Here is a 23,323-nt window from a genome sequence, read left to right on the forward strand (position 1 = left end):
GTGCATTTAAGACTGTCAGAAAAAAAAATCATGTTGGCATTTCAGTGGACTGCGTGTTTTATGCAATCACCTATGTGATATGCAACATGCATAAAAATATACCAATAGCAGTGCTGGTTATTTACAGTGGCTGTGCAATGTAAGTGAGGATGTCTGGGAGAAATGCAGCAAGATATTACAGAAGCAGACTTAATACTGTATTTCTCATTCAATATTGATGCTCAGCAAATGCAACTTTCTTTACAATTGAAATGAAAAACTTCCTCAGATAGCCTAGACGCTGGGGCAGATAGGGTGAGCACTATGTATCTGAAAAGTCACAGGTTTAATCCCTGTAACAGCTTTTTGCCCTTTGAGGCAGACACATTAAATCATCCTTATCCAAGGGTGCTGCAGCCAAGCTTGTGGCTAGTAATATTCAAATGAAATCTAAAAACATCAAAAAGTTCATGCCCTCGTGCCCTGGAAATACTGTAGGAAAGGGACTATTTTTCTAAATCACTTTTCCTTAGGCTACAATATAAAATGAGAAAGAAATTAATAAATAATATGTCACTAGCTGTGTAGAGGTGAGCGATGGAATGACTCCAGACTGGCTCCCATGAGTCCCTGATTGAAGACGTCCTGAATCATCAATTATGGGCCAAGCTGAAGTTTGTACGTGTCAGTGTGTGTGTGTGTGTGTGTGTGTGTGTGTGTGTGTGTGTGTGTGTGTGTGTGTGTTTGTTTTTGTATTGTATAACTCATCATGTGGGCCTTCCTGCATCTGTCTCCCTGGAGATGGACATCAGGACATCCTATGTCACCAGTTGTCTGTCTGTGTCACCACACAACTTTAGTTAATATCACAAACTCGCTGCCTGCTCCATTGTTTCCTGTCACTTGAGAGGCTGAATTGGGACATGTACACTGGGACTAGGGCAGGGGAGAGGGGAAACTGGTTGGCTGATTGGAGACATCAGCCCTGAGGGAATGCTCTCAGCCTTTTGACAGGAAAAATGACTGACAGAGAGTGTTCGCTTGGCTGGCAGACATGGGCACCCAGAGGTGGGTGAGTGGAGAGGGCCAGAATGGCAAAAGATGTGCCAGAGAAGGGAACATGAACAAGGTCATGCAAACTGTGTCACCAACAAAACTATAAGGGCAAAAGGCCTTTTGAGGTGATAGTACACACACAGTTTTTAACACAGCTCATATTTAATGTGTGGGCTCCAAAATATTTATATTTAGATGCTCAGAAGTATTTTTATGTTGTAGTGAAAAGGCAATGTAAGGCTAAAGAACATATTATTCTCTGAACTTTTAATCCTTGACATGGGACATGTTTATGGTACTTTTAGTCTTATTTTTCAGTAAATTGTACATCATTACAATGTCAAATATGTCAAAACATTTGAGTAGGTTTTAAAAACATCTCCAGGTTAGCCAAATGTATTGGAGAGAGGAAACGAAGGGGGGTGATCGAATTATTACAAAAACTAATTATAAACCAAATAATTATCACAGTTTACAGACCAACTTCCAGCTCCAAATTTGACGTATTTTACTTGCCATAGTTGTGTATGTTTTCTTTTGTAATGAGGTATTATTGCTGACATGTACTTTTGGTTTTTCCTCCAAATCAAATGCAGATAGGTATCAGAGAAAGAGGGAAAACTGAACCGTAGCAATGTCATCATAATTCCAGATGGATACACTGTTAACTGATAGAAATTATAGTCAGATTCATACTAATAATACCCAAGTTGTAATAAACCAGAATTATCCTATCCTTGTGGAGGGGAAAATACAAAGGAGATGGGGCGTGTCAAAATATAATGACTGCTTTGCACAACACTTATAAACTATGTAAAACACAACCATATACCACAACACTGCACATGTAACTGATTAAAATGCTCCTATCTGAAAGTGTAAAGATAGATATCTCCAGCCAGACATCTTCATGCTGGAGCACAGATGCACCTCAGCTCTGATTAATTATGCATCATCCCAAGCGTTTTTTGGGGATTTGGGTTTCTCCTCTCTACCCTGTGTAGTAGTAAACACTGCATGATTTATCAAAGGCTAGAAACAGCTTGCATGGCTGCTGCAGGTTTCCGCAGAGGAGAGGCACCACTTGCATAAAAGTATTTGGCTGCTTCTAGCTAATGCTGGATGGCATAGGCTCTGTCTGCATGAGTGAGGTCATATCTGCAAACAAGGAAGCTGTGGTGAAGTCATGTCTGGCTAGCTAGAAGAGACAGCAGTCTAAGAGAAACACGCATGTGGCCTTATACTGCTCTCCCTACTTCCTCTACTGTTCTTTCTCTATCTTCTTTCTCTCTCCAATTCAAGTATAATTTTTTTTATTCCACTCACCATTCCTCACATTTCCTGTGCTCTGGCCTTGTTTTGATTCATGGCACCCAATGATAAGGTACAGAGGTGATGTAATGCAGGTCTGCACTCATGAATGTTTGAGCAGAAATTTCACACTCTATTTCAATCATGTGAGAGGCCAGTGCAAAGCAGGGATTGACTGAGCATTTTCATAAAGTGTGTGTGTGTGTGTGTGTGTGTGTGTGTGTGTGTGTGTGTGTGTGTGTGTGTGTGTGTGTGTGTGTGTGTGTGTGTGTGTGTGTGTGTGTGTGTGTGTGTGAGTGAGTGAGTGAGTGAGTGAGTGAGTGAGTGAGTGAGTGAGTGAGCGCGGGCGTGCACACACATACACACACACATACTTCATTGTGCTTCCACTCCAATGAAGGAAAGGACACCCAAATTCCTCTAAAGGTAGTTGTGAATCTGATAAAATCTTGTGGCATGCAAAGAGAAATTACACTCTAAACAATGTCAGATATACAATGGCACAGATACAATATATAGAATACAATTCTAGAGTAATTACTACATTTTTAAGACATTGGACACAACAATGAATCTATATTTTTTTCATGCATGTTCTATGCAGTGCATGGATTTTCAGCCTGCTGCAACTCATTTAATAATTGATAAATTATTAAGGTCATTTATCAAGCAAAAAATGTCAAATGCTTCCTCTTTTAATTCAAAGATTTGCTGCTTTTCTCTGTTTTATATTATTGTGAATTTATTATCTTTGGGTTGGATCAGACAAAGCAGTCAATGTGTAGATTTTAATTTGGCCTTCATGAAATGTGATGACCATTTTTCACAATTTTCTAACATTTTATCAACAAACGATATGACAAAATAACGAATAAATATATATGTTAATCAAATAAACTAGAGTGGGCTACTGAGTAGGAGAAAATGAGTCAGGTACAGGAAAATGAGAAATGGTTTTAAATGAATAATCATTTTACTCTTTGTGTTTGAATTAGTGTATTTTTTGTGAACAATTATTTATTCAGTTTAGATCACAGAAAATCCAATCAGACAAAAAATATGGGCAACTGGCACAAAAAGACTGCCCATATAAATATGCATGTGTTTACGTACACCTTTGGATAGAAAGAGAGAAAGAAGGGAGCTCCAGTAACCCAGAGAGAGTGATGATAATAACACACTCTTTGCCAGATGTGTGACGTCTCCCGGGGGGGAACCCTGGTGCACTGTGCTTCAGGATTAATCGTTTGAATAAAAGAAAACATAATTAAAACCTTCCCTAATGCCCAGGCAATCAAACAGAGAGAGACAAAGAGGGAGAGGGGAGAGACAGTTTTGATGGATAACCAATTATTGCCTCCTCCCCTTACACACACCACACATACTCTACATGCCTTTAGCTGAAATGACATACTGCACATAAGCACAGAGAGCACAATTGATGGCTCTTGTCTCTCAAATGCAGACGGCATCAATTTTTCCTGTGTGGCATTACAGTGGCCACAAGGCGGGATGGCAGCTGATTGTCAAATGAATCAGTGGGATTCAGAGGTAGTGGAAGGCAATGGCTTTGTTGCATAGACAGCCTTGTTGGTTCAGTAGTACAGTTGGCTGTACTCAATGATGTGGCATGCTGCAGGCGTTCATGGAGCACAGGCTTGCTCAAATTACATTGTGTCATTAATATTCTGTACATGCACAAGAGGTCCAAGTGTTTCCTCAATGTGAGGAAAAGAGAGTAGAGGAGATCAAAGACAATGAATGATAACTGCATGTCTGGAAAAGGTAATCTGTGGCGATTTCATGAGAGTCTCAGTTGCTCCATTACACCAGATTTAGAAAATGTTTGACTAATTCATTTTTTAATAGCATTAAAGGCTCTGTAGATCTAAGCTTCTACTACTTGCATAAACAAACTATTATTTTCCCAAATTAGAACAATACTGATTACTTTCACACTGTCTGTACGTTTCTTCCTGGCTTTTGGTAAGTAGTATTATGTTGGATATCGGTAATGTTACATATTTCCATTGACTAATAAGAACATTATATTTAAGCCATGAAGACCAGTATGAGGTAGACAAAACTATCAATCAAATTAGGTGAAATCTACTGATAAAGCAGAAGTAGTGATTTGGAGCATTACACAGCTCATTTTAAATGTGATGATTTTTAATAATAATACTACGCGGTTTTCAAGTGCATCAGTCGTAAATCTACTTTGTTCTTATAATTTTGTGTGATGTGTGTTTGCACCCGAGCAAATGGATTAGTATATAAAATATTATTTAGTATGGATAGTTTTAGTTTCTATGCCTACTGGCTATTTAAAAAACTCCCAGTATAATCTCAGTAAAGACTTTGCAAGCTACAAACCAGCATTTGATATTCATGAGATTCTATAGTCCTGTACATCAACATGGGGAGTTCACAGCGTTTTGCCCATGATTGCCGGGCACAGTTTTATTGTGTGTGTGTGTGTGTGTGTGTGTGTGTGTGTGTGTGTGTGTGTGTGTGTGTGTGTGTGTGTGTGTGTGTGTGTGTGTGTGTGTGTGTGTGTGTGTGTGTGTGTAGGAAAGAGACTAACTCTGGGCACACATTCTGCAGTGTGTGGTGCTGCAGGGAAGGACTGTTGGGGACAGCTGCTCACTCAGGTCATGTGAACCCAAATCTCTGTTTGGAGGGAGACCAGCTTGTCTCCAGTTGTGCCTCCTAAGGCCATGGCAGAGCTCTCAGACCAGCCTGAGCCTGAGCAGCTCTCACTGGAGAGGCACAGCACCAAGCTCCTTTCACATGCTAGTGGAACAAAAACAAAGAAGAGTGTATATATACCTTACATACCAGAACACTGATATTAAATGGGAAAAAGTGAGAAATATGGTTAAACTTTTTTGTTAAACTGTCATGACAAATACTCTGGTAAGACTGCAGTGAACTAATATGTTGCCAAATTTTAAAATGCAATACAAACGTAAATAAGTAACTAGTATGCCAATGCATGACTAGTGCATGACTCAGGATGATCTAATGTCTGTATAAATATGTGATGTAACATGAATATCATTACTGATAAATTATTAATGAAGTCAGCATTAGTTCACATGGTGACTTAATGCCTAATGGGTCATCATTTCACAATTGAATCACAGTTAAATTGTACTTTATCAAAATGTAAATATGAACCAGTTACATTGCCAAAAGCAGAACTCTCAGTTTTTGATTAGCATTTCCAAAATACAACAACAGCTCTATTCGCTGGCAAGTAGTCGACTAAATAAGTTTGAATTAACTGTTTATTACTACATGACCCACACTTCTTGCTGTTTCGCTTAATTTATTCTTTTTGTGTACATACTTACAAACTAGCCAGACCTGAATGCATGAAGAGGCCTGACAACAGAATTCACGAGCGAGCAGCTGTTGGGAAAATTGGACTGTCAAAGAGAGGAATGTACATATGTATATTGCATACATATATAGATACATCACATACATATGTATGTATGTAAAGTATACATACATTTACATACAATTTACATAGTTTGCTCAGGTTAACCTCTTAAACTTTTAAAAAGTGTAGAGACAATAAGCTAATACCAGAATTCCCCAGAAGTGAGTTAAAAACAAAATAAATGAGAGTTAAACTATAACTGTTGATTTTGGAAAACTACCTTTGTGCCATGAAATATCTTTTGTTTTATTACCACCAAGGTTTTTGTTCTTGCAATGAATCCTCTGAGGTTAAGGTCATGAAGTCTTCCATCGATGGGTTAGGGTTAACAAGGAAACAAGTATGGCTACATCATGGACAGCATTCCTGACTTGCTGTGCACTCCTAAAGGCGTTTTCTTTTTTCAATAAAATGATTTTCCAGTCATCCACAATACTACCCATGTACTGATGATTTTGGAAAAATAACCTTTAATATCTCGCTGATAGTTTTGAGCCTACTCAAACGAACGCTATTTGTATCTTAGTAATATATTATTATATAGTCTGATAGTTTACACCCACTGTGCTACCATCTAGTTTCTGATGTTAATATCAATTATCTGATATTGCAAAGATGAAAAAGAGTGCGTTGTTATCAAGTCAACCAACACAGAGCTGGACATTTACCAAATGTATAAACCAGATCCTGATTGAGCAGCAGGAGGAATACCATTCCAAACCATTTAGCTTCTGTTTGGGCAGATGCAATGCAAGAGATATAAAGGCTATCAATGCAGTTAATAACAAGTAAGCATGATCGAAGTGTTTAAGGTTCAAGTTTCTTAGTATTAGTAAAATGTGTAATTCTGCCATGTTTAAGATAATGATAATAATGTATGGGATGACTTTGTAGTGGCATCTCCATTGTAATAGAAATATATTTAATTATCTCACCACACTGGGAGAAAATAAGGTTTTAAGACTAAATTACTTGTAAATATAATAAGTCAGGAGAAACGGACCTTCAGCAGGTAGAGCCCATCTGTTTGCTGCTGGTGTATTGATCCCAGAATATCATTAAGCCATTTCTTAAAGGATTCCACTGCATCAGCAGCCTGAAGCTACAGTACCTTCCTCTGCCCTCGCTGGCTTTTTGCAGGTCCTCATTGGCGCTACCACCTCTGTAATGATCTTTAACTTGCCACTCCCCTCGTAACTGCATGAACATTGATCACTTTGGTGTGGTTTCATTGTCTTGATCATAGTGAGTTCCTGATATTTGCAACTTAAAAGTGTCCTTTTTTTTTACATCCAGCAACAATGGTTTTACTTGTATTATATACTATCTATGTCTTATTTTTCATTTCAATCAAATCTATTTTGTCCCTGCAACAGCCAAATGCTGCTTCATTATGATTTGGAGACATGCCGGTGTTACCTTTGGCTGTAAAGACAAGTTGGCATGAGGAAGCAGAGAATCATTAGCACAATCAACATTTGCTGCATGCCAAACCCAGATTCTATGATTTCATCCAACTTGCAGATTTACACCAGTGTAGTCACAGAAATTAATGACACTCCGATTACAACTGATCACTCCTGATCAACTGGAATTTCATGCACACATTTCAAGTGGCTTACAGCTAAGACATCTTCTGGCACACAGAGCTTGGTTTCTGGTGTGTGGGGGGAGGTGTTTCTGTGTGTGTAAGTGTGTAACTGGACGGCTTGGAAGGAGGGTCTAAGACAAGATTTCTCAGTCTAATTAACGCCTCAGCAACAACAACGGCAGCATACGTTTCTCCACAAATTTCCCAGCAGCCCTCATTTCAGAGGGCTGAGATACTGAGAAAGGGAGCAGCTCAGCATGTGTGTTTATGTGTGTGTGTTCTACCATAGGTCATCTTGGGCAAATGCTACATTCTGACACACTATTAGGGGTATTTGTGGTTTATAGCCGATGGGCAGCTTTGGGTTGGTGCTACCATTTGCATCCTATCACCAAGACAAGTTCTGATGATGAATATATGACTGGTTTAAAATTTAGAGTAATCTTTCTTCACACACACAAGCAGTTTCAGATGAAAAGGCAAAGAAACCCTCCCAATAATTTGCAACACATCTGAGGTTATATTGCTGTAAAAAAAATCTGACATTGACAAGTTTATGCATATTCTTCTGTAACATGCCTGGGTGTATACGTTTTAAATGCAAAAACATGCAGGAAATGCAAAAGAAGACCCATTTTTCTAAAGACAGTATTCGGTTTGCTCTGCAACTTTTAAATCTTCATGCAGAGCACAAAAGGATTCCCCAGAGAGTGCATTTAAAAAGATGTAGCTTCATAACACTACATAGTGTGACCAGAAAAATAGAACCTCCTGCACACGCTAGTGCAACAGCCCTGTGAATACTCAAACAGCTACTGGTGTTTATTATTATGGAGATTATACAGAGCTCTCTTCATCAGCATGTTGAAAGTATATCATTTTATGGAAAGCGCAAAGACAAAATTCATTTGTGCTTTGGGTGTCCAGAGGAAAGAGATTCTTCTCTGAAATGTGCACACTAAAGTTTAGTGAGGGAATCATGTTACTGTGCTTAGCCTTTACTCTTTTGACTTGTTGACAAAGGATTATTATATTATATAAAGGTTATTTTGTGTTGGTATTGTATTTTAAGCTGTTTCTAATTGTATTTTTCCCTTGTAAGTTGGGTAAACTAAATATTAGACACGCTTTTCAATACAATGCAGTATTAAACCATGTCAAATAAAGTTGTCAACATTGCATGTTAAACTGACATTTACCATGGACAGCACAGAAACACAGAACAGAGGTTTAGCCAGGTGAGGGTAACCATACTTTGTCTGTCCCACCCATTACCAGATTTGGGCTGTGATTTGCAATATTTTCTGTTTACTGACCTTCATAGGCAGAAGATGAAGAAGAGATGTAGTTTTTTGCGTTTTTTACCATTTGGATTTTTCAGACAAAATTGTAATGTGCAGTGAAAATGCAGTGCTGTTTCAGATTTTGCCAGGTTAGTGCAGATGTAGTCTGACCTGTCATCATCTTCACTTTCATGCCAGTACTCAATAGCAGAGGCTATCAAAATATTAAACATGCAAGTGTATGCAAATAATTTATTTTTTACACTAAATTCATCCATGTTGCATTTGCTATAACAGCAAATCTGTACCCACATTTACCTTTAGTCATCCTCATTTGGTATAAAATCCAACCATTTTGTTGCAAAGCTCTTCCCTCTAAAAATGCTGCATCAATAAAAGACCCTGAAAGCTGCACTGTAAAGTGGGATTTCATACCTCTCTTTTGGGGCTCTGTATAAACGACAACCACATGATTCACAGCAAAGTGGCATCACATCAGAATGAGAGTGGGGGATGGGTGAATGAGTGGGAGAGGTATAGGAAGGGAGAGAGAGAAAAGAAACACATTAAAGGGAATGAGAGAGATTAGTAGGACTGAACAGGGGAGCAAATTGAAAAAGAGAGGAGTACATTCTTAAGCAAGAGGGTAGGGGAATAAAGATGGAAAGGAAGAAGAAATAGAGATACTCACAGAAAATCTGTGAAGAAGAGGCAGACAGAAATGTGTCTGGTTCACACAGAGTCCAAAGGTAAATCACAGTGAGGTAGAGTAGATGATGAACAAACAAGCAGCAGCAGCAAAGTCACTGAGTCCAACCAACATTGCATAATCTCACACTTCCCCCGGGATCTAGAAACAACTGAATTCACCATTGAAGTAGTGATATTTGTATGATTTCTTTGTTTCTGTTTCTCTTTGTCTGCATTTCATTACCTGTCATCTTTCTTATAGCAGCAGCTTCCTGGCTTATCTGGCTGCAAAGCAATGAGTTAAAAGGTAGCCCTTTTATTCTGCAGTCGCAAATCTTACAAGATGGCTATTATCTTCCATCCCTGTCTGCCTCTGTAATATGTACAGTTAGTAGTGATTCATAATCTTTTTTATGTGTGATTGCATTTCAGTGTGGGTAGCTGTAAATTAATATTGCTGTACCTCTGCCTCTTTCTCCTTCATCTTCCAAAGCACTGTGCTATTCTGTACCTCTTGTATCGGTGCATGACCAATTGGTCAGCGAACGCCTCTGTGTCCGATTAAGACTTGCAAGCCACTGATTTTTATTGGCTGTGTAATGGTGCAGAACCTAAACATTTATCAGGGTCGATGGGCTGTGTGTATTACAAGCTATTAGGGAATGCAGAGGAGTAGAGTAGGTGTAGAAAGTTAGAACAAGCAGTAGGTGTCAGAATGAACTGTCACCTCTGGAAGGAAATTAAAGACATCACAAGCAGGAAATTGTTTAGGGTTTGTTTTTGCTGCAATGTGGCCTGGTCCTGTCTACTTTGCATTATGACAAACTACTTCACCCAGCAAAGTTGGCACAGTATGGCAAAATGCTGTAGGTTGTTTCTTATAAATGCCCAAGCTCAACAGAATAAATGCTGAACGTAGACAAAATAATTAACAGAATGCAAACTGGGAAAGTAATCTGGTCTATTTCTCAAAGTTCTAATAACAGCACCCTCATTAACTCTATCTTGACTTGACCTACCTGTATAAAATGGGAGGAATACACCAGTTTTGGGTGCATTGTGTCCTCACACAGGTGCTGGCTGTCCCACTGTGAACCTCTGGTTGACAAATCTGTGTATAATCCGCTAATGTTCTTAATCCTGCAGTCACATTAAAAAATGGATGAGAAATTAATCTGCTGTCAGGTCTGTCAGGTATAAAATTTGTCACTGCCAGTGCTTATTTTCAACCAAATCCTTCTGTATGGACCAATACAGCCCATCCACCGACCTAACCAGCCAGCCAAATCCCTCCAGCAGACTCTGTCAAATGTTCTCTGTTCTTTTGTCCTTGTTCTGTGAAGATTTCATTAAAGCAGAATTTTTATAGACAAAAAAAAAAAAGCCTCAGATCACAGAAGGAAAAGTTTGGTGCTCTACTTCTTTGAACTGCTATAAAGCAGTGTGGTGAAGAGGGAAGGAAACTATTGTGGTTGGAGACAGAAAACTACTTTACAGCCAGAGAAAAGTGGAGGTTTCTGGTCCCCTGGCAGACAGAAAGTTAGAAACTTGGTCACACTCTGCAAATGCGTTACTACCTCCTCCCCCACATGGATGCAAACATCAAGTGTGTTTTGTTTCAATGTCTGCCATATCTTCATAAGCCATGCTTTGCCATGCTTATGTGCTGCAGTAACCAGAGTAGTTTCATTGCTTCTGGCTGAGTGGATCAAAAAGGCCCGCATTCACTGTTTTTCTGCTGTTTGCTCTCCTCTTTTCATGCAGTAATCTGCGCAAAAGGCAGAATTAAAGCAGCGCTCCCTGCGAGCCAGCCTTCTCTTTTCATTTTGGTAAAAGAGGAGAAATTGGGAGGACATGCTTGTTTTGGGGTAGAGGGATCACAGGATTCACTCTCAGGTCAAAGTCCTTGTATAAACTGTCACATTTTCTAAAAGGCCACACAGAACAAGACGAATTTTGGTGTGCAGGTGTTTCCTCTCCTTTTTAATATTTTTTTACTAAATCTTAAGGAACCATACTTCTCGGATAACATTCAGGTAAATATGGCAAAAGACATATACTACACAAACATAAATAAGCAAGCAAACTGACACTGGATAATATTACCAGTTTTAATTGCTGTCCTCCTGTTATTGATATTGTCCTATTTTAGCCTCTTTACAGCTGTCCTCCCCTAATACCCTGTTCCAGGGGAGTTGTCAGTATGATGTAAGATGGCGGCCATGATTGTTAATAAAGATATCAGCAGTGCAGCTCCATTACTCACCTCTGTCTGTCTGGCCTTGTCCCTCAAATAAAAACACTCTCTGGTCAGGTTACATCACATCTGCTATTCCAAACTGTTGGTTTTCCGACATAATTTATTTGCACTTAAAATGAGGAAACAACCAAGAAACACTAGTTAAGCAGATCAGCTCCTCAAACCCTAAACTAGTTGCTCAGTCTCCCTCAGCTCTTTAGGGCCTGGAGCTAAACTATAATGTCATTAAATATAAAATGTTATACTTGCTACTGTAAGTGCTACTTAATGTTTGATATAACATCTAAGTGGTTAATGTAAAAGTGGAACACATTTTTAAATAACAAACACAGACCTACAAGTAATCCAGCATCATTTCATCACACACACTTGAATCATCATCATTTTGACTGTACTCCTTTCAATATTGTATTTCAACAGTAGGTGCAACTACTTGTTTTTTTTTGTTAGGGCACTAATAGGATCATAATGATGCCTAGTATGATCAAAACAAACAAAACAACAACAAAAAACATATTTTCATGGTCCTTTTGTCCTTACCTACACCAAGCATGGATATTTTACATTTCACTGCCAAACAGTAAAATTCATATCACATCAAGTGGCTTTGGACAAAATCTTTTCAAATTATAGCTTCATATATATGCCATTAAGGATATATACAAATATGTAGAACCCCCTGTACTGCATTATAACACGGTTTTAATGCTACAACTTTAGCCACTTCAGCCAGTGTATTGCTGTATCAGCTCTGACTTACGTGCATGTGTAGTATATGATTTCTGTTAAAAGATAGTTTTTAACCCTGAATCAAGGTGGACATAGAAATGATGAAGTGACCATTGCTGCTCATAAAAAATGAGCTAGGAGCCTTCCTTAACTACATTATAAGCCCAGGGAAAAGACCTCTCCTTTAATATAAGGTGGGTGGGTATTGGGGTGGGGAGGCTTCACCCTGAGCACTGGCAATCACATGAAATTGGTGGTGTTCCTGCAGTGTATGCCTTGTAGTCTTAAAATAGCTTGCGTACAGCCTTGGTGCGTTCTGGGTGGCTAAGGCCAGTAGATGAATGCTGGTCCTTGAGATTTTTTGATGTCTATATATAGTACGTCCGCATTGTTTTAAATGTGTATACCTACAGCAAGTGAATTGTTATGTATATTTTTAATACTGCCTGCCAGCAAAATACTCTCTGTGTGGCCTGTAAACTGGCTCTCATGACTACAAAAAGACAGACACACAGGTAAAGTGTAATCTCTGCTGAGTCCCACAATGTGCACATGATGTAAATGCATGACAGCATGCATAATTGCATTGCAACACACCCCAATAATTTTGCCATTTTGCTGGAGTTTGAAACCAGGTTGAATGATGCAGCAAAATAAAACTACCAAAGCATCAACAATTATCACAATTGCATTTCAACACTGCACTGTAAATGTACAGTAGACACTTAAACATTTGTTGTATTTAATTGGTTTATCTATATCTATTGCTAGAGGCTGTTTTATAAGTTTCCTGTATTTCTGTCATACTGTGAAGTAAATATTGAATCCCAGTATTTTTATAGGTTTTGTAGAAAGGTACCTAAGGCACAAAGTGAATGCCTGAAAAAGAGGCAAATAAACAAAAAAGAGATGAAGATGCACAAAGGCATGCACTGCATTGCATCAGAGTGAAGCTGACAAATGGTTCTTTCTTTCTTTTGTTTTTCTTTATTTCAAGTTCATGAAAATTGAAAAAATTGTGGGTCCCTTCTGAGTTGGAGATGGATGCACCAGTGCCCCTGCTCTTCGATTTCGCCCGTCTTTGCAGACTCATCCTGGCGGGGGAATCGTGAAGAGACCAGCCTTTCCCAAATCACCTGCAATGGTCAGCTGCAAATATCTCATATCTCTGGGTTTATTTCTGTCTTGCTCTCTCTCCCTTGTGTGGGCATATTGTTGAGGACTTTTCTCTCTTTACCCCCTCACACCCACCTCCATTTTGACCTTCGTGAGAAGCATACAACCTTCCCCTTAGTTCTTGCTTTCTTACATCCTTTCTCAAATGAGAGAAGAAAGATTGAGCAGAGCACCAGAAAGGGCAGCTCCCTCTGTATTCAGAATCATAATCAGCTTTTTGTCATTCCTACAGAGTACAAGGACGGTCACAAGCTAAAGTTCAGAGTGTAGACCCTGCAAATGTGCCTCTCACCATAGGGGCTGAGGGCAGTATTTGATTTGATGCATGCCATATAGACTAAAAGTTCCCCTCTGGCCTATCTTTTATGGAGCATAAGTATTGATGTGTCTCATAGAAATAGTACCAGTATTGCAACACATTGCAGTGATGAGTGATGAGATCCTGTACAAGGTGTGTCCTGCAGTGGGGGGTTTTCTACAGTGTGGGTGTGGCTAAAATCACTGCACCAAGGCAAAACTTCCACTGAATAGATAAATAAATAAATGTATATGTGTGATAGGTCAGTCGACACAGACTAGAGTAGCAGACACAAAGTACTGCACCTCACACATTTCTGGTGTACATGAATCCCACTTTTATTTTCCACAGAAAAAAAATGATGTTCATTTTTTTTTTCTGGTCTGTTTCGGTTACATTTAAAACCATTCTATGAAAAACTGTAGCACCAGAGCAGGTTTTCCATTGCCCATTCTTTGATAAAAATGTCAATTTGTGCTATTTCCAGTTTTGATCAGCTTTGATAGGGGAAAAGACATTTCCTTCTTGTATATAAAAAAGACTAGCACTTCATTTTTCTTTTTCCAGTCATTTGCAAAACAGAGAAAACTGTATATATTCTTTTTTTCCCATTTAAATCACAACAAATACATTTAAAGCAAATAAAAAAAAAGATTGGGCGGCATTTAGCATAATCCAAGCAGGGAATCAGCTTTCATGAGGATTATTATATATTTATATATTTATATGTATACATATATATTATGTTTATATACAAGTATGGCACTTGATTACACAAAAAAGCAAGAAAACACTTCACAAATAAAAGCAGTGGGCGCTTTGGTGTGTCATAAATTAAGGAAGTCACAGACGTTAGCGTTTGCAGCAGATTCACCAGATACTGTTTTGCAAGTCAGCTATAAAGCAATGGAATGGTTACATATGTTAAGGTCAGTGGTGCAACACAGGCAACAAAAACATGAATTACGCTGATGTATTTGAAATAGGTTGAACCATAGTCAGTAAGGATTTATATATCTATGTCCTATATAAATCTGGATGGTAGATTTTTTTTTCTTTAACCACTGTGTATGGTGCCATTTAATTAGGTTGGTGCCGAAAAATAGGTGGAAAGAAAATGTCTTTAAAACACCGTCAGGTCAGTAGCACATTTTGGATAAGGTCAGGCTGTCGGGTGTTCACCTCTTAGTGCAATTTTTTTTCTTTTTTCTTTTTTTTTGCATTTACTCTCTTCAAGTACAGCAGAGCAGCCCATAAAGAGTAAATATGTGAACACGTTAACATGGTCTCCGTTTAGCATCTTACAGAGTATAAACGTTACTAAAAGTTGCATCAGTGCAATAATAAATAAGTAAACAAACGTGTAATCCACGCTTGCCATGAAGTCCTTAAAAGACCAACAAATCCAAAAAAAAGAAAGAAAAAAAATCTGCCCACTCTTAAAGTCATGACACGAATTAGGCGTGCGGAGCTGTCCATCATGTCCATCATGGTTTTTCAATCTTTTACATGTTTTGACTCTCCCTCCTCCCGTGTGTTACACATAAGCAGAGTCGCTGGACTGAGTGCGGCCAAAATTTGGCACACTCATCCTTGGTAAGTCCTTATTTCTGATTTCATAGATGGACTTCCGCCGAGCCTGCACGCCTCGCACGGCCGTTTTGATTTTCCTCCAGCCCAAGTGATTGAGTTCTGCCAGGTTCAACACCACACAAAACCCACTGACCGCGAACATGAACACCAGGAACACTGTCTTCTCCGTGGGTCTGGAGACGTAGCACTCGACATCTTTTATGCAGGGGTAGCGATCACATTCGTACACCGACGGGACGTTGAATCCATACAAGAAATACTGACCCACCAAAAAGCCAATTTCCAGCGCGTTTCTGAAAACCACCTGGATGATGTAAAACCTGGAGATGCCCTCTTGTCGCCTCATTTTGGACTTTGTAGTTCTCATGGCCGAATTAGGGATCTCTTTGACTTCTAAACAGTCCGGCTCAGCTTCTTTGGTGGAGTTCTCTGTGTTCTGAAGTACTCCATTAACAATGGTGTTCTTTATCTTTTTGCTCTCGTCTCGCTTCAGTGAATCTTGATCCTTATCTAGTGTCAGATAGACTGTTGAGTAGCGCCGCTCCTTCTGCTTGGCCGACTGATGCACCGAGTATGTGATAAAGCAAAGACTCGGGGTGCACACCATGATGATTTGAAAAACCCAATATCTAATGTGTGAAATGGGAAATGCCTTGTCGTAGCATGCCTGGTTGCAGCCCGGTTGTAAGGTGTTACAAACAAACATGGTCTGCTCGTCATCATAGACAGTCTCTCCAACTATTGCTACGATAAGAATCCGGAAGATGACCACCACTGTTAGTAGGATCCTAAAAAGCAAGCAAACAAACAAACAATGTGAAAATAAGTGTAAATATATGTGTTTATGTGGTGTGTCTGTTGGGTTCAGTTGTGCGCTTCCTTGGTGGCTGAAACGATCAGAGTCCCATTGTGGTGTGATGATTTAGGGAGCTGTCCAGTGCTGAAACTGGACGCTCGTGAGGATGATGTGTTTCTTACCGTTATCTTCTTATTACACGCTCTGATGTGTGTTTGTGTGGTTTGTGTTTTCTGATTGAATGGTTTGAAATGACATGTAAGCAATCGGCGTTGCTTTGATTGTACCTGTGAGCGTTGTTAATGGAAAGATGTGATAATGCCGTCTCTCTCTCTCTCTCTCTCTCTCTCTCTCTCTCTCTCTTTCAATCTCTTTCTGCCAGCCACGAATGCACAACCACCGCTCAAACTCACCAACAAACATCAAATGGATAAGTGGATGAATGAGTACATGAAATGACACATGAATGTTATGACTTTGCTTTGCTGTAACAGATTCAGAGAAGACAGCTGTCAAGTGGATTACTTAGCCGTCTCGGGGAAAAAAGGAAATCTGGGGAACGAGACAGAAAAATCCACAACACTGACATGGAAGACTGGGAACCATGCTAGAGAAGATCCTTGAGGCATAAGACAGAAACGGGGGGATGGGGACCATGCTAAAGACGATCCTGGAGGCTGCTGCGTTTCTTCGGTTTTTCTTGGTTTTTGTTGTTGATCTTACCTTCCTATCATAGTAGAGTGCTGCTGGACAGCAGCCTCCAGGAGCCTCTCTAGTATAGTCCATTCCCCCATTTCTGAGCATCCGGAGAAGACGAGGGCACAACGGCACTCTGTTCAAATCCCTCCAAAAAATCGCTTTATTTCCCGTCCAGCTTCTTTCTGCCTCTTGCTGTTGTCAGTCTCCAGAGCGTCCGATTTTAGCTAAAAAATGCATCCGTCACGGGATGCTGCTGCCGTCCCCGCTTCTCTCCGTCTCTCTGAGCGCTATCTGGTTGGTTATGTGCTGAGCGCGCAGCGCCAGTGAACGTCCTGCTGTGTGTGCCGAGCGCTCCCACGACGTTGCCACACTTTTCCTTGTCATGGGAGTCTGAAGGGCTGATTACTATAAGCCCTCCTATTTTCGATCTTCAGATCAGGTTGATGGGCTGCGCGCTGCGCCTGGATGGGAGGTTGGATTTAATGTCTTGCCAGCGTTAATCCGCCTTTAAGTAGTCTCCCCCCTCCCATGCGTCACGTACGCGCAGACAGGTCGGTGGAGCGCAGCCAGGAGTACCAGGGCTTCTGATTTTCAATATTTCAGTGTTGCATATAGCGTGCGCCATTCAGTGGACGCTGTTGCAGACAATTGTGTCCAAAGTGCTGCAGCCTAGTTCATTGAGTGTATACATTTTAACATTGGTGGCTCCACATGGGAATTTAACTCCAAACCCTGTCTACATACTCAGCTCACACGTGCATATAACAAGAACACCATTCCGGAACAGGGCTTGTGGATGCACCGTGTCCTGAGCATAAAGGTCAAGGTGACATCCCAGTGCTTTTTCTTTTAACACTGTCCGTTTTAACATACGGACATTTACAAAGACATGTAAGCATATATGCTGCGGTTGCATCATCTTATCTAAAAAACCCTATTATTATTTGCCTATAACTGAACTCTGTGGATGGTATGGCTTCATTAAAGGACACAATCTCCCTTTTTGGAGCGGATAGCCTTGCATGCCTAGAGGTATCCCTACCCATGTCGCAGACTGCTGGCCCGGCTGGTAGAGCTGTTGTTTTCACCTCGGGCAAAGATGATGCTCTGAATACAGTGGCAGAGTGAAAGTACCATCCGAGTTGCTAATCGCTTTACAATGCAGCCTGCTTGCCTGCCTGTCTGTCTGTCTGTCTGTCTGTCTGTCTGTATGTCTGTCTGTCTCTCTGTCTGCCTGTCTGTGTGGGGGTTTAAAAATAGAAGCAAAGTGTGACCCCGCCCTGTATGTTGCATCGTGTATGTACACTAATATTAGACTATCGACACTACTGTAAGTCATAATTTATGTGATTGTTATTTTAAACTAAAATGACAAACTTTACCATCTACATTGCATGTGGCGTTTGGCATACCCTGAAAAGTAGTATTAAAATTAATGTAGATCATTATCATTATTATTATTGTTGTTGTTGTTGTTGTTGTTGTTGTTGTTATTATTATTATTATTATTATTATTATTATTATTATTATTATTATTATTATCATTATGCTATTAATGCAGATTAAATTCATCCATGAGGTCTAGGTAGCTTTGTCCAACCTGGGAAACCGGGATTACCAATCACGTGACAGCGGTGTTTTCACTCAATGAAACTTTGTGAGGTTAATTTCTCATGAGGTAGTTTATCCTCTCCGCTCACTGTAATCTTTTCTAATTCAAATCTTTAATAACCTTTAGTCACCTCCTACACGTGATGAAAGGACAGAGCCTTGCCTCGCTTTAGAGAGAGGGAGGGAGAGAGAGAGAGAGAGAAAGAGAGAGAGAGAGAGAGAGAGAGAGAGAGAGAGAGAGAGAGAGAGAGAGAGAGAGAGAGAGAGAGAGAGAGAGAGAGAGAGAGATAGATCCTAAACCAGTTCATGGGACAGCTCACCTTGCATGAGCCTGTGATATTTCTCTGATTTGAACTGCAAAGAAAAAAAGCAAAAGGCGTGAACTGCAGGTCCCAATTCTCGTTTATTTATAAACCTATACATATCAACATATAAATTGCACTTGAGTATAAACAAATAATTTGAAGACAAGACATGAACGTCTGCTTTTGAGCCGCGGGCCAAACGCTGCTTTGTTGGCACAGAAGAAAGGAGGAGGGAAGAGAGTGAGGAAAGGTGTCGAGTCTGGTGCTTAGAAGCACTTCCTGTGGACGATGGAGGGTCCTGCCTCATCGTACTCTTGCTTGCTGATCCACATCTGCTGAAAGGTGGACAGAGAGGCGAGGATGGAGCCACCGATCCATACGGAGTACTTCCTCTCAGGGGGGGCAATGATCTAAACACACGTTGCATTTGTATATTTATTTATTTGTCTCCATCTTCCAAAAAAATGTTACCAACAGCGATTAAAAGTTACCTTAATCTTCATGGTGCTGGGGGCCAAAGCTGTGATCTCCTTCTGCATGCGGTCAGCGATACCAGGGTACATGGTGGTGCCGCCCGACAGCACGTTGTTGGCGTAGAGGTCCTTCCGGATGTCAATGTCACACTTCATGATGCCGTTGTAAGTGGTTTCGTGAATGCCAGCAGATTCCATGCCTGTGCAAACACAGCGGCCAAGTTAGTGAGTTTTACCCCCTGCAGCAAGGAACACATCTGACACTGCCGTCAGCTGTCCTAACAGGTGCTGAAACGGACAGCACCGATCAACAGCTGCGCGCTCAGCGGCTCAAATGTAAACAATGAACTCCTGCTTCAGATGACATTAGTTTATTTATCGGTCATGAAGTGGTCAAGCAGAGGGTGGATCAACTGTGACCTCCAGTTGGGGATCGTTATAAGGCAGCCAACTACTAATTTGTGCCATAAACACTTCTATTCTTACAAAAAACAAAAAAAAACTTCTGAGCTAGCTTATTTCAAATTGAAATACAATTTATTTCAATTTGAAATGCTGAGAAAGTTATGTTATGAAATGTTGTGTGAGGTCAAAACTTAATTGCTCTCATAGGGGTATGTAACATTTAAATAAAAATATTCTGGCATTATGATGAAATTACTTCACTTTGTTTCTAATTAGTTTCATCTGCATTTTTTCTTAATAAGTAAGAAAACTAAGATTCAAAATGTATGTTCTGAATAGTCTGCACTGAAAACAAGTAAAATGATCTATAACTGTTATTATACATTTGTCTTAAAGAAAGGTAATCAGACTTGCGGCCAATGATGGAAAAAGTAACAAATGCTTTTACTTAAGTAAAAGTAGAAATATTACACTATAAAATTACTCTAATATTTAAAGACACTGATCATCAACAAACTGTGGCCTAACTAAAGTAGCTATCAAAAGTAAAAGTAACCTATTAGGGTGACAGAATGATGTTTCTGGATTATTGGATTATTATTACTAATGCAGTTCAGATCATGTGCTCGCAAGTTAAAATCGTAATATGTTAAGTAACTTGTTGTTAACTACAGTTGTCTACAAATATAGTCAATTTAAAAAGTACAAAACTTCCCTCTTAAATGCTAATATATAATGCAAATACTCAAGTACAAGTACCCCTACTTGGTACAAAAGTGCAGTACTTGAATATATTCAAGTGTACTTTCACTGCATTAAGGTTAAGTCTAATACTTGTTTAAATTAGAGTCAATACCCACAGTCAAATGGCTGTATTAATCTTTTACGGTACAGTGTTGCTGCAAGTAAATAAAGCCGCCTTCACACACCAATGAACGAGGGCTGGAAAACGGTTTCCGGGCAGCGGAAACGCTCGTTGCCGATGGTGATGACCTGACCGTCAGGCAACTCGTAGCTCTTCTCCAGGGAAGAGGAGGAGGCGGCGGTGGCCATCTCATTCTCAAAGTCCAGAGCCACGTAGCACAGCTTCTCCTTGATGTCACGCACAATCTCGCGCTCAGCTGGAGTGATAAGATTTGGATGTTGTTAAATCAGTCGAATATGTTTCATCCAACATGTCAAAAAATAGTGTCCATTTTCCGTTACGTTTTCCTCTGATATACACTGTAATCCCATTTTAATCTGAACTATTTGCTAGAGGGAACGTTTACTTCATCCAAACGAGAGTACAGTAGCATATCTTCAGTTTCTATTGGTCGTACAAAGGGATGATTGGATAATTCAAATGTTTCAAACTACAATATAGTGCTTTATAGCCAACCTAAATTTGTCAGAAGACTTCATTGGTAGACTACACTCACCGGTTGTGACAAAAGAGTAGCCACGCTCAGTCAGGATCTTCATGAGGTAATCTGTGAGGTCACGACCGGCCAGATCCAGACGCATGATAGCGTGAGGAAGAGCATAACCCTCATAGACGGGCACGTTGTGGGTCACACCGTCACCAGAGTCCAGGACGATACCTAGAGGAGATAATAGAATCATGAACATTTAATTAATTCACTAATTCACTGAACAACAATCTCACATACACCTGCGGGTTCTGTCATACCCGTGGTACGCCCAGAAGCGTACAGGGACAGCACGGCCTGGATGGCCACATACATTGCGGGTACATTGAATGTCTCGAACATGATCTGAGTCATCTTTTCTCTGTTGGCTTTTGGGTTGAGGGGGGCCTCTGTCAGCAGGGTGGGGTGCTCTTCAGGGGCCACGCGCAGCTCGTTGTAGAAGGTGTGGTGCCAGATCTTCTCCATGTCGTCCCAGTTGGTGATGATGCCGTGCTCGATGGGGTATTTCAGTGTCAGGATGCCTCTTTTGCTCTGGGCCTCGTCGCCGACGTAGGAGTCCTTCTGACCCATACCAACCATGACGCCCTGATAACATACAAGGGCCAAGAATCAGTGGCATGGTAGTAAAACAAAACTACAGTCGATTATCATCAGAGAGCATCACAACTACCAGTATGAACAAAATACGACGTTTATTTCGGGGAAACACATGAATTTGGTCTTCTGTATTATAGTTCCATGTAATAAGAAGCTCAGTTGCGCAATTGAGGTGTCACATTATGCACTCTCACCCCACAACATAGATTTTGCTGTGTCATGTAAACAACTGAAAGCGATACTCTGCTCATGATAGTAGGCATGTGGAGTTTATGAATAGCTTGATGTACCTGATGACGGGGGCGACCAACGATGGAAGGGAAGACGGCGCGTGGTGCGTCATCCCCGGCGAACCCAGCCTTCACCAGGCCTGAGCCGTTATCACACACCAGGGCGGTGGTCTCTTCTTCGTCGCACATGGTGTCAGCTCTGCAACACACACGAGCACGTGCACAGGCACGCACGCAGTGGCATTGTTAGGTCCAGTAATGAAATTCCCTGTTTCTTTGGATTGGACGATTGAAGATTGTGCCTTCTTTGTAACACACACGCACACGCACGCACGCACACAGACACACACACACACACACACACACACACACACACACACACACACACACACACACACACACACACACACACACACACACACACACACATCAGCAACAAACAACCTAAAGTTCGTTGATAATGCCTTGTAGTGAAATTTGCACCATATTCTACATAGAACAGCGTTAGTATTGCAGATTTGTCACTTTGATATTATAATTATAGCACTCGTACTTTATGAAAGTTAATGTGTTTTAGTGTTTCACACCAGCTGTATTCCACAATGAGCAAAATAAAAGAAAATGAGAAGATGTGGTGAGATTAACTTCTGCTCCAGTTAGATGATGACAAGATTAAACACAGGTAGAAGCATGGATGAAAATCACTGCCATTTGTGTTAAAATTCTGTATCCATCCTCTTGTAATAAATCCACTGGCTGGTCTTAAACAGTCCTCCTTCAGTCAATCCGAGTACTCACCAGATCAGCACCAGGCAAGAGATCTTGAGTGTGTAAACGAGGGGTGCCGAAATGTCACGTTGGGCCAATTTATACCCTGACAAGTGTCAGTGAGATGGGGCCGTGCAACCCCTTCTCCATATTTGGTAGCCCATTGCCCCATTGACAACAGCCACTCCATGAATGGCATGATAAGGAAAGGGAAGTATAAGGACATCTGTGCCTGCCGCCCATGTACAGAGGGCAGTGGTGAGGGCAGAGATACTATGTCAGGCTTCCTTTTGATCTTCTCAAAGGCAATAAATCACTATTATATCACTATCACTTAGGCTGCTGTCACTGTGATAGGCCTACGCTTGTGAATAATAGCAACACTATGACACACATATATCTTATTTTAGCATAATATTCCTAGAATATCAGTGTTTTAAGGAATGCAAATTTAATTAAATGTCCAATTGAAGGTTATAATTAGTAACTTCAGTCTGGTGTATTTAACCTCTAGGTTCACAAACCTCTTTGCATTGTTGTTTTAAATTGAAGACACATCAACTGTACCTGAATATCCAAACAAGGGTGTGATGACTTCTGAGATTAATCA

The 23,323-nt window shown here is 40.4% G+C and overlaps 3 protein-coding genes across 4 annotated transcripts in view; 1 reads left to right on the forward strand and 2 right to left on the reverse strand.

Annotated features, from left to right (window-relative positions):
- The window catches only part of stxbp6 (syntaxin binding protein 6 (amisyn)), a 191,817-nt gene that overhangs the window by 135,229 nt on the left and 33,265 nt on the right, over nt 1-23,323 (forward strand). For both annotated transcript variants that reach the window (XR_009927466.1, XR_009927467.1), the window contains exon 6: nt 13,348-13,494. The gene's annotated coding sequence lies outside the window, so the exon portion shown is untranslated. The remainder of the gene's footprint in view (nt 1-13,347; nt 13,495-23,323) is intronic.
- LOC134001095 (gap junction delta-2 protein) lies at nt 15,362-17,007 on the reverse strand. Its single transcript, XM_062440651.1, has 2 exons — nt 16,937-17,007; nt 15,362-16,205 (listed from the first exon to the last, which is right to left on the reverse strand). Exons 1-2 carry the CDS (start codon nt 17,005-17,007, stop codon nt 15,362-15,364), a joined length of 915 nt encoding a protein of 304 aa, XP_062296635.1.
- On the reverse strand, nt 18,915-22,770 carry LOC134000723 (actin, alpha cardiac muscle 1-like). Its single transcript, XM_062440186.1, has 7 exons — nt 22,744-22,770; nt 22,006-22,144; nt 21,379-21,703; nt 21,128-21,289; nt 20,636-20,827; nt 19,320-19,501; nt 18,915-19,238 (listed from the first exon to the last, which is right to left on the reverse strand). The coding sequence occupies exons 2-7, from the start codon at nt 22,132-22,134 to the stop codon at nt 19,095-19,097; spliced, it is 1,134 nt and encodes a 377-aa protein (XP_062296170.1). The 5' UTR covers nt 22,135-22,144; nt 22,744-22,770; the 3' UTR covers nt 18,915-19,094.

Source organism: Scomber scombrus, chromosome 19 (assembly GCF_963691925.1).
Source record: "Scomber scombrus chromosome 19, fScoSco1.1, whole genome shotgun sequence".
Taxonomy (NCBI): domain Eukaryota; kingdom Metazoa; phylum Chordata; class Actinopteri; order Scombriformes; family Scombridae; genus Scomber; species Scomber scombrus.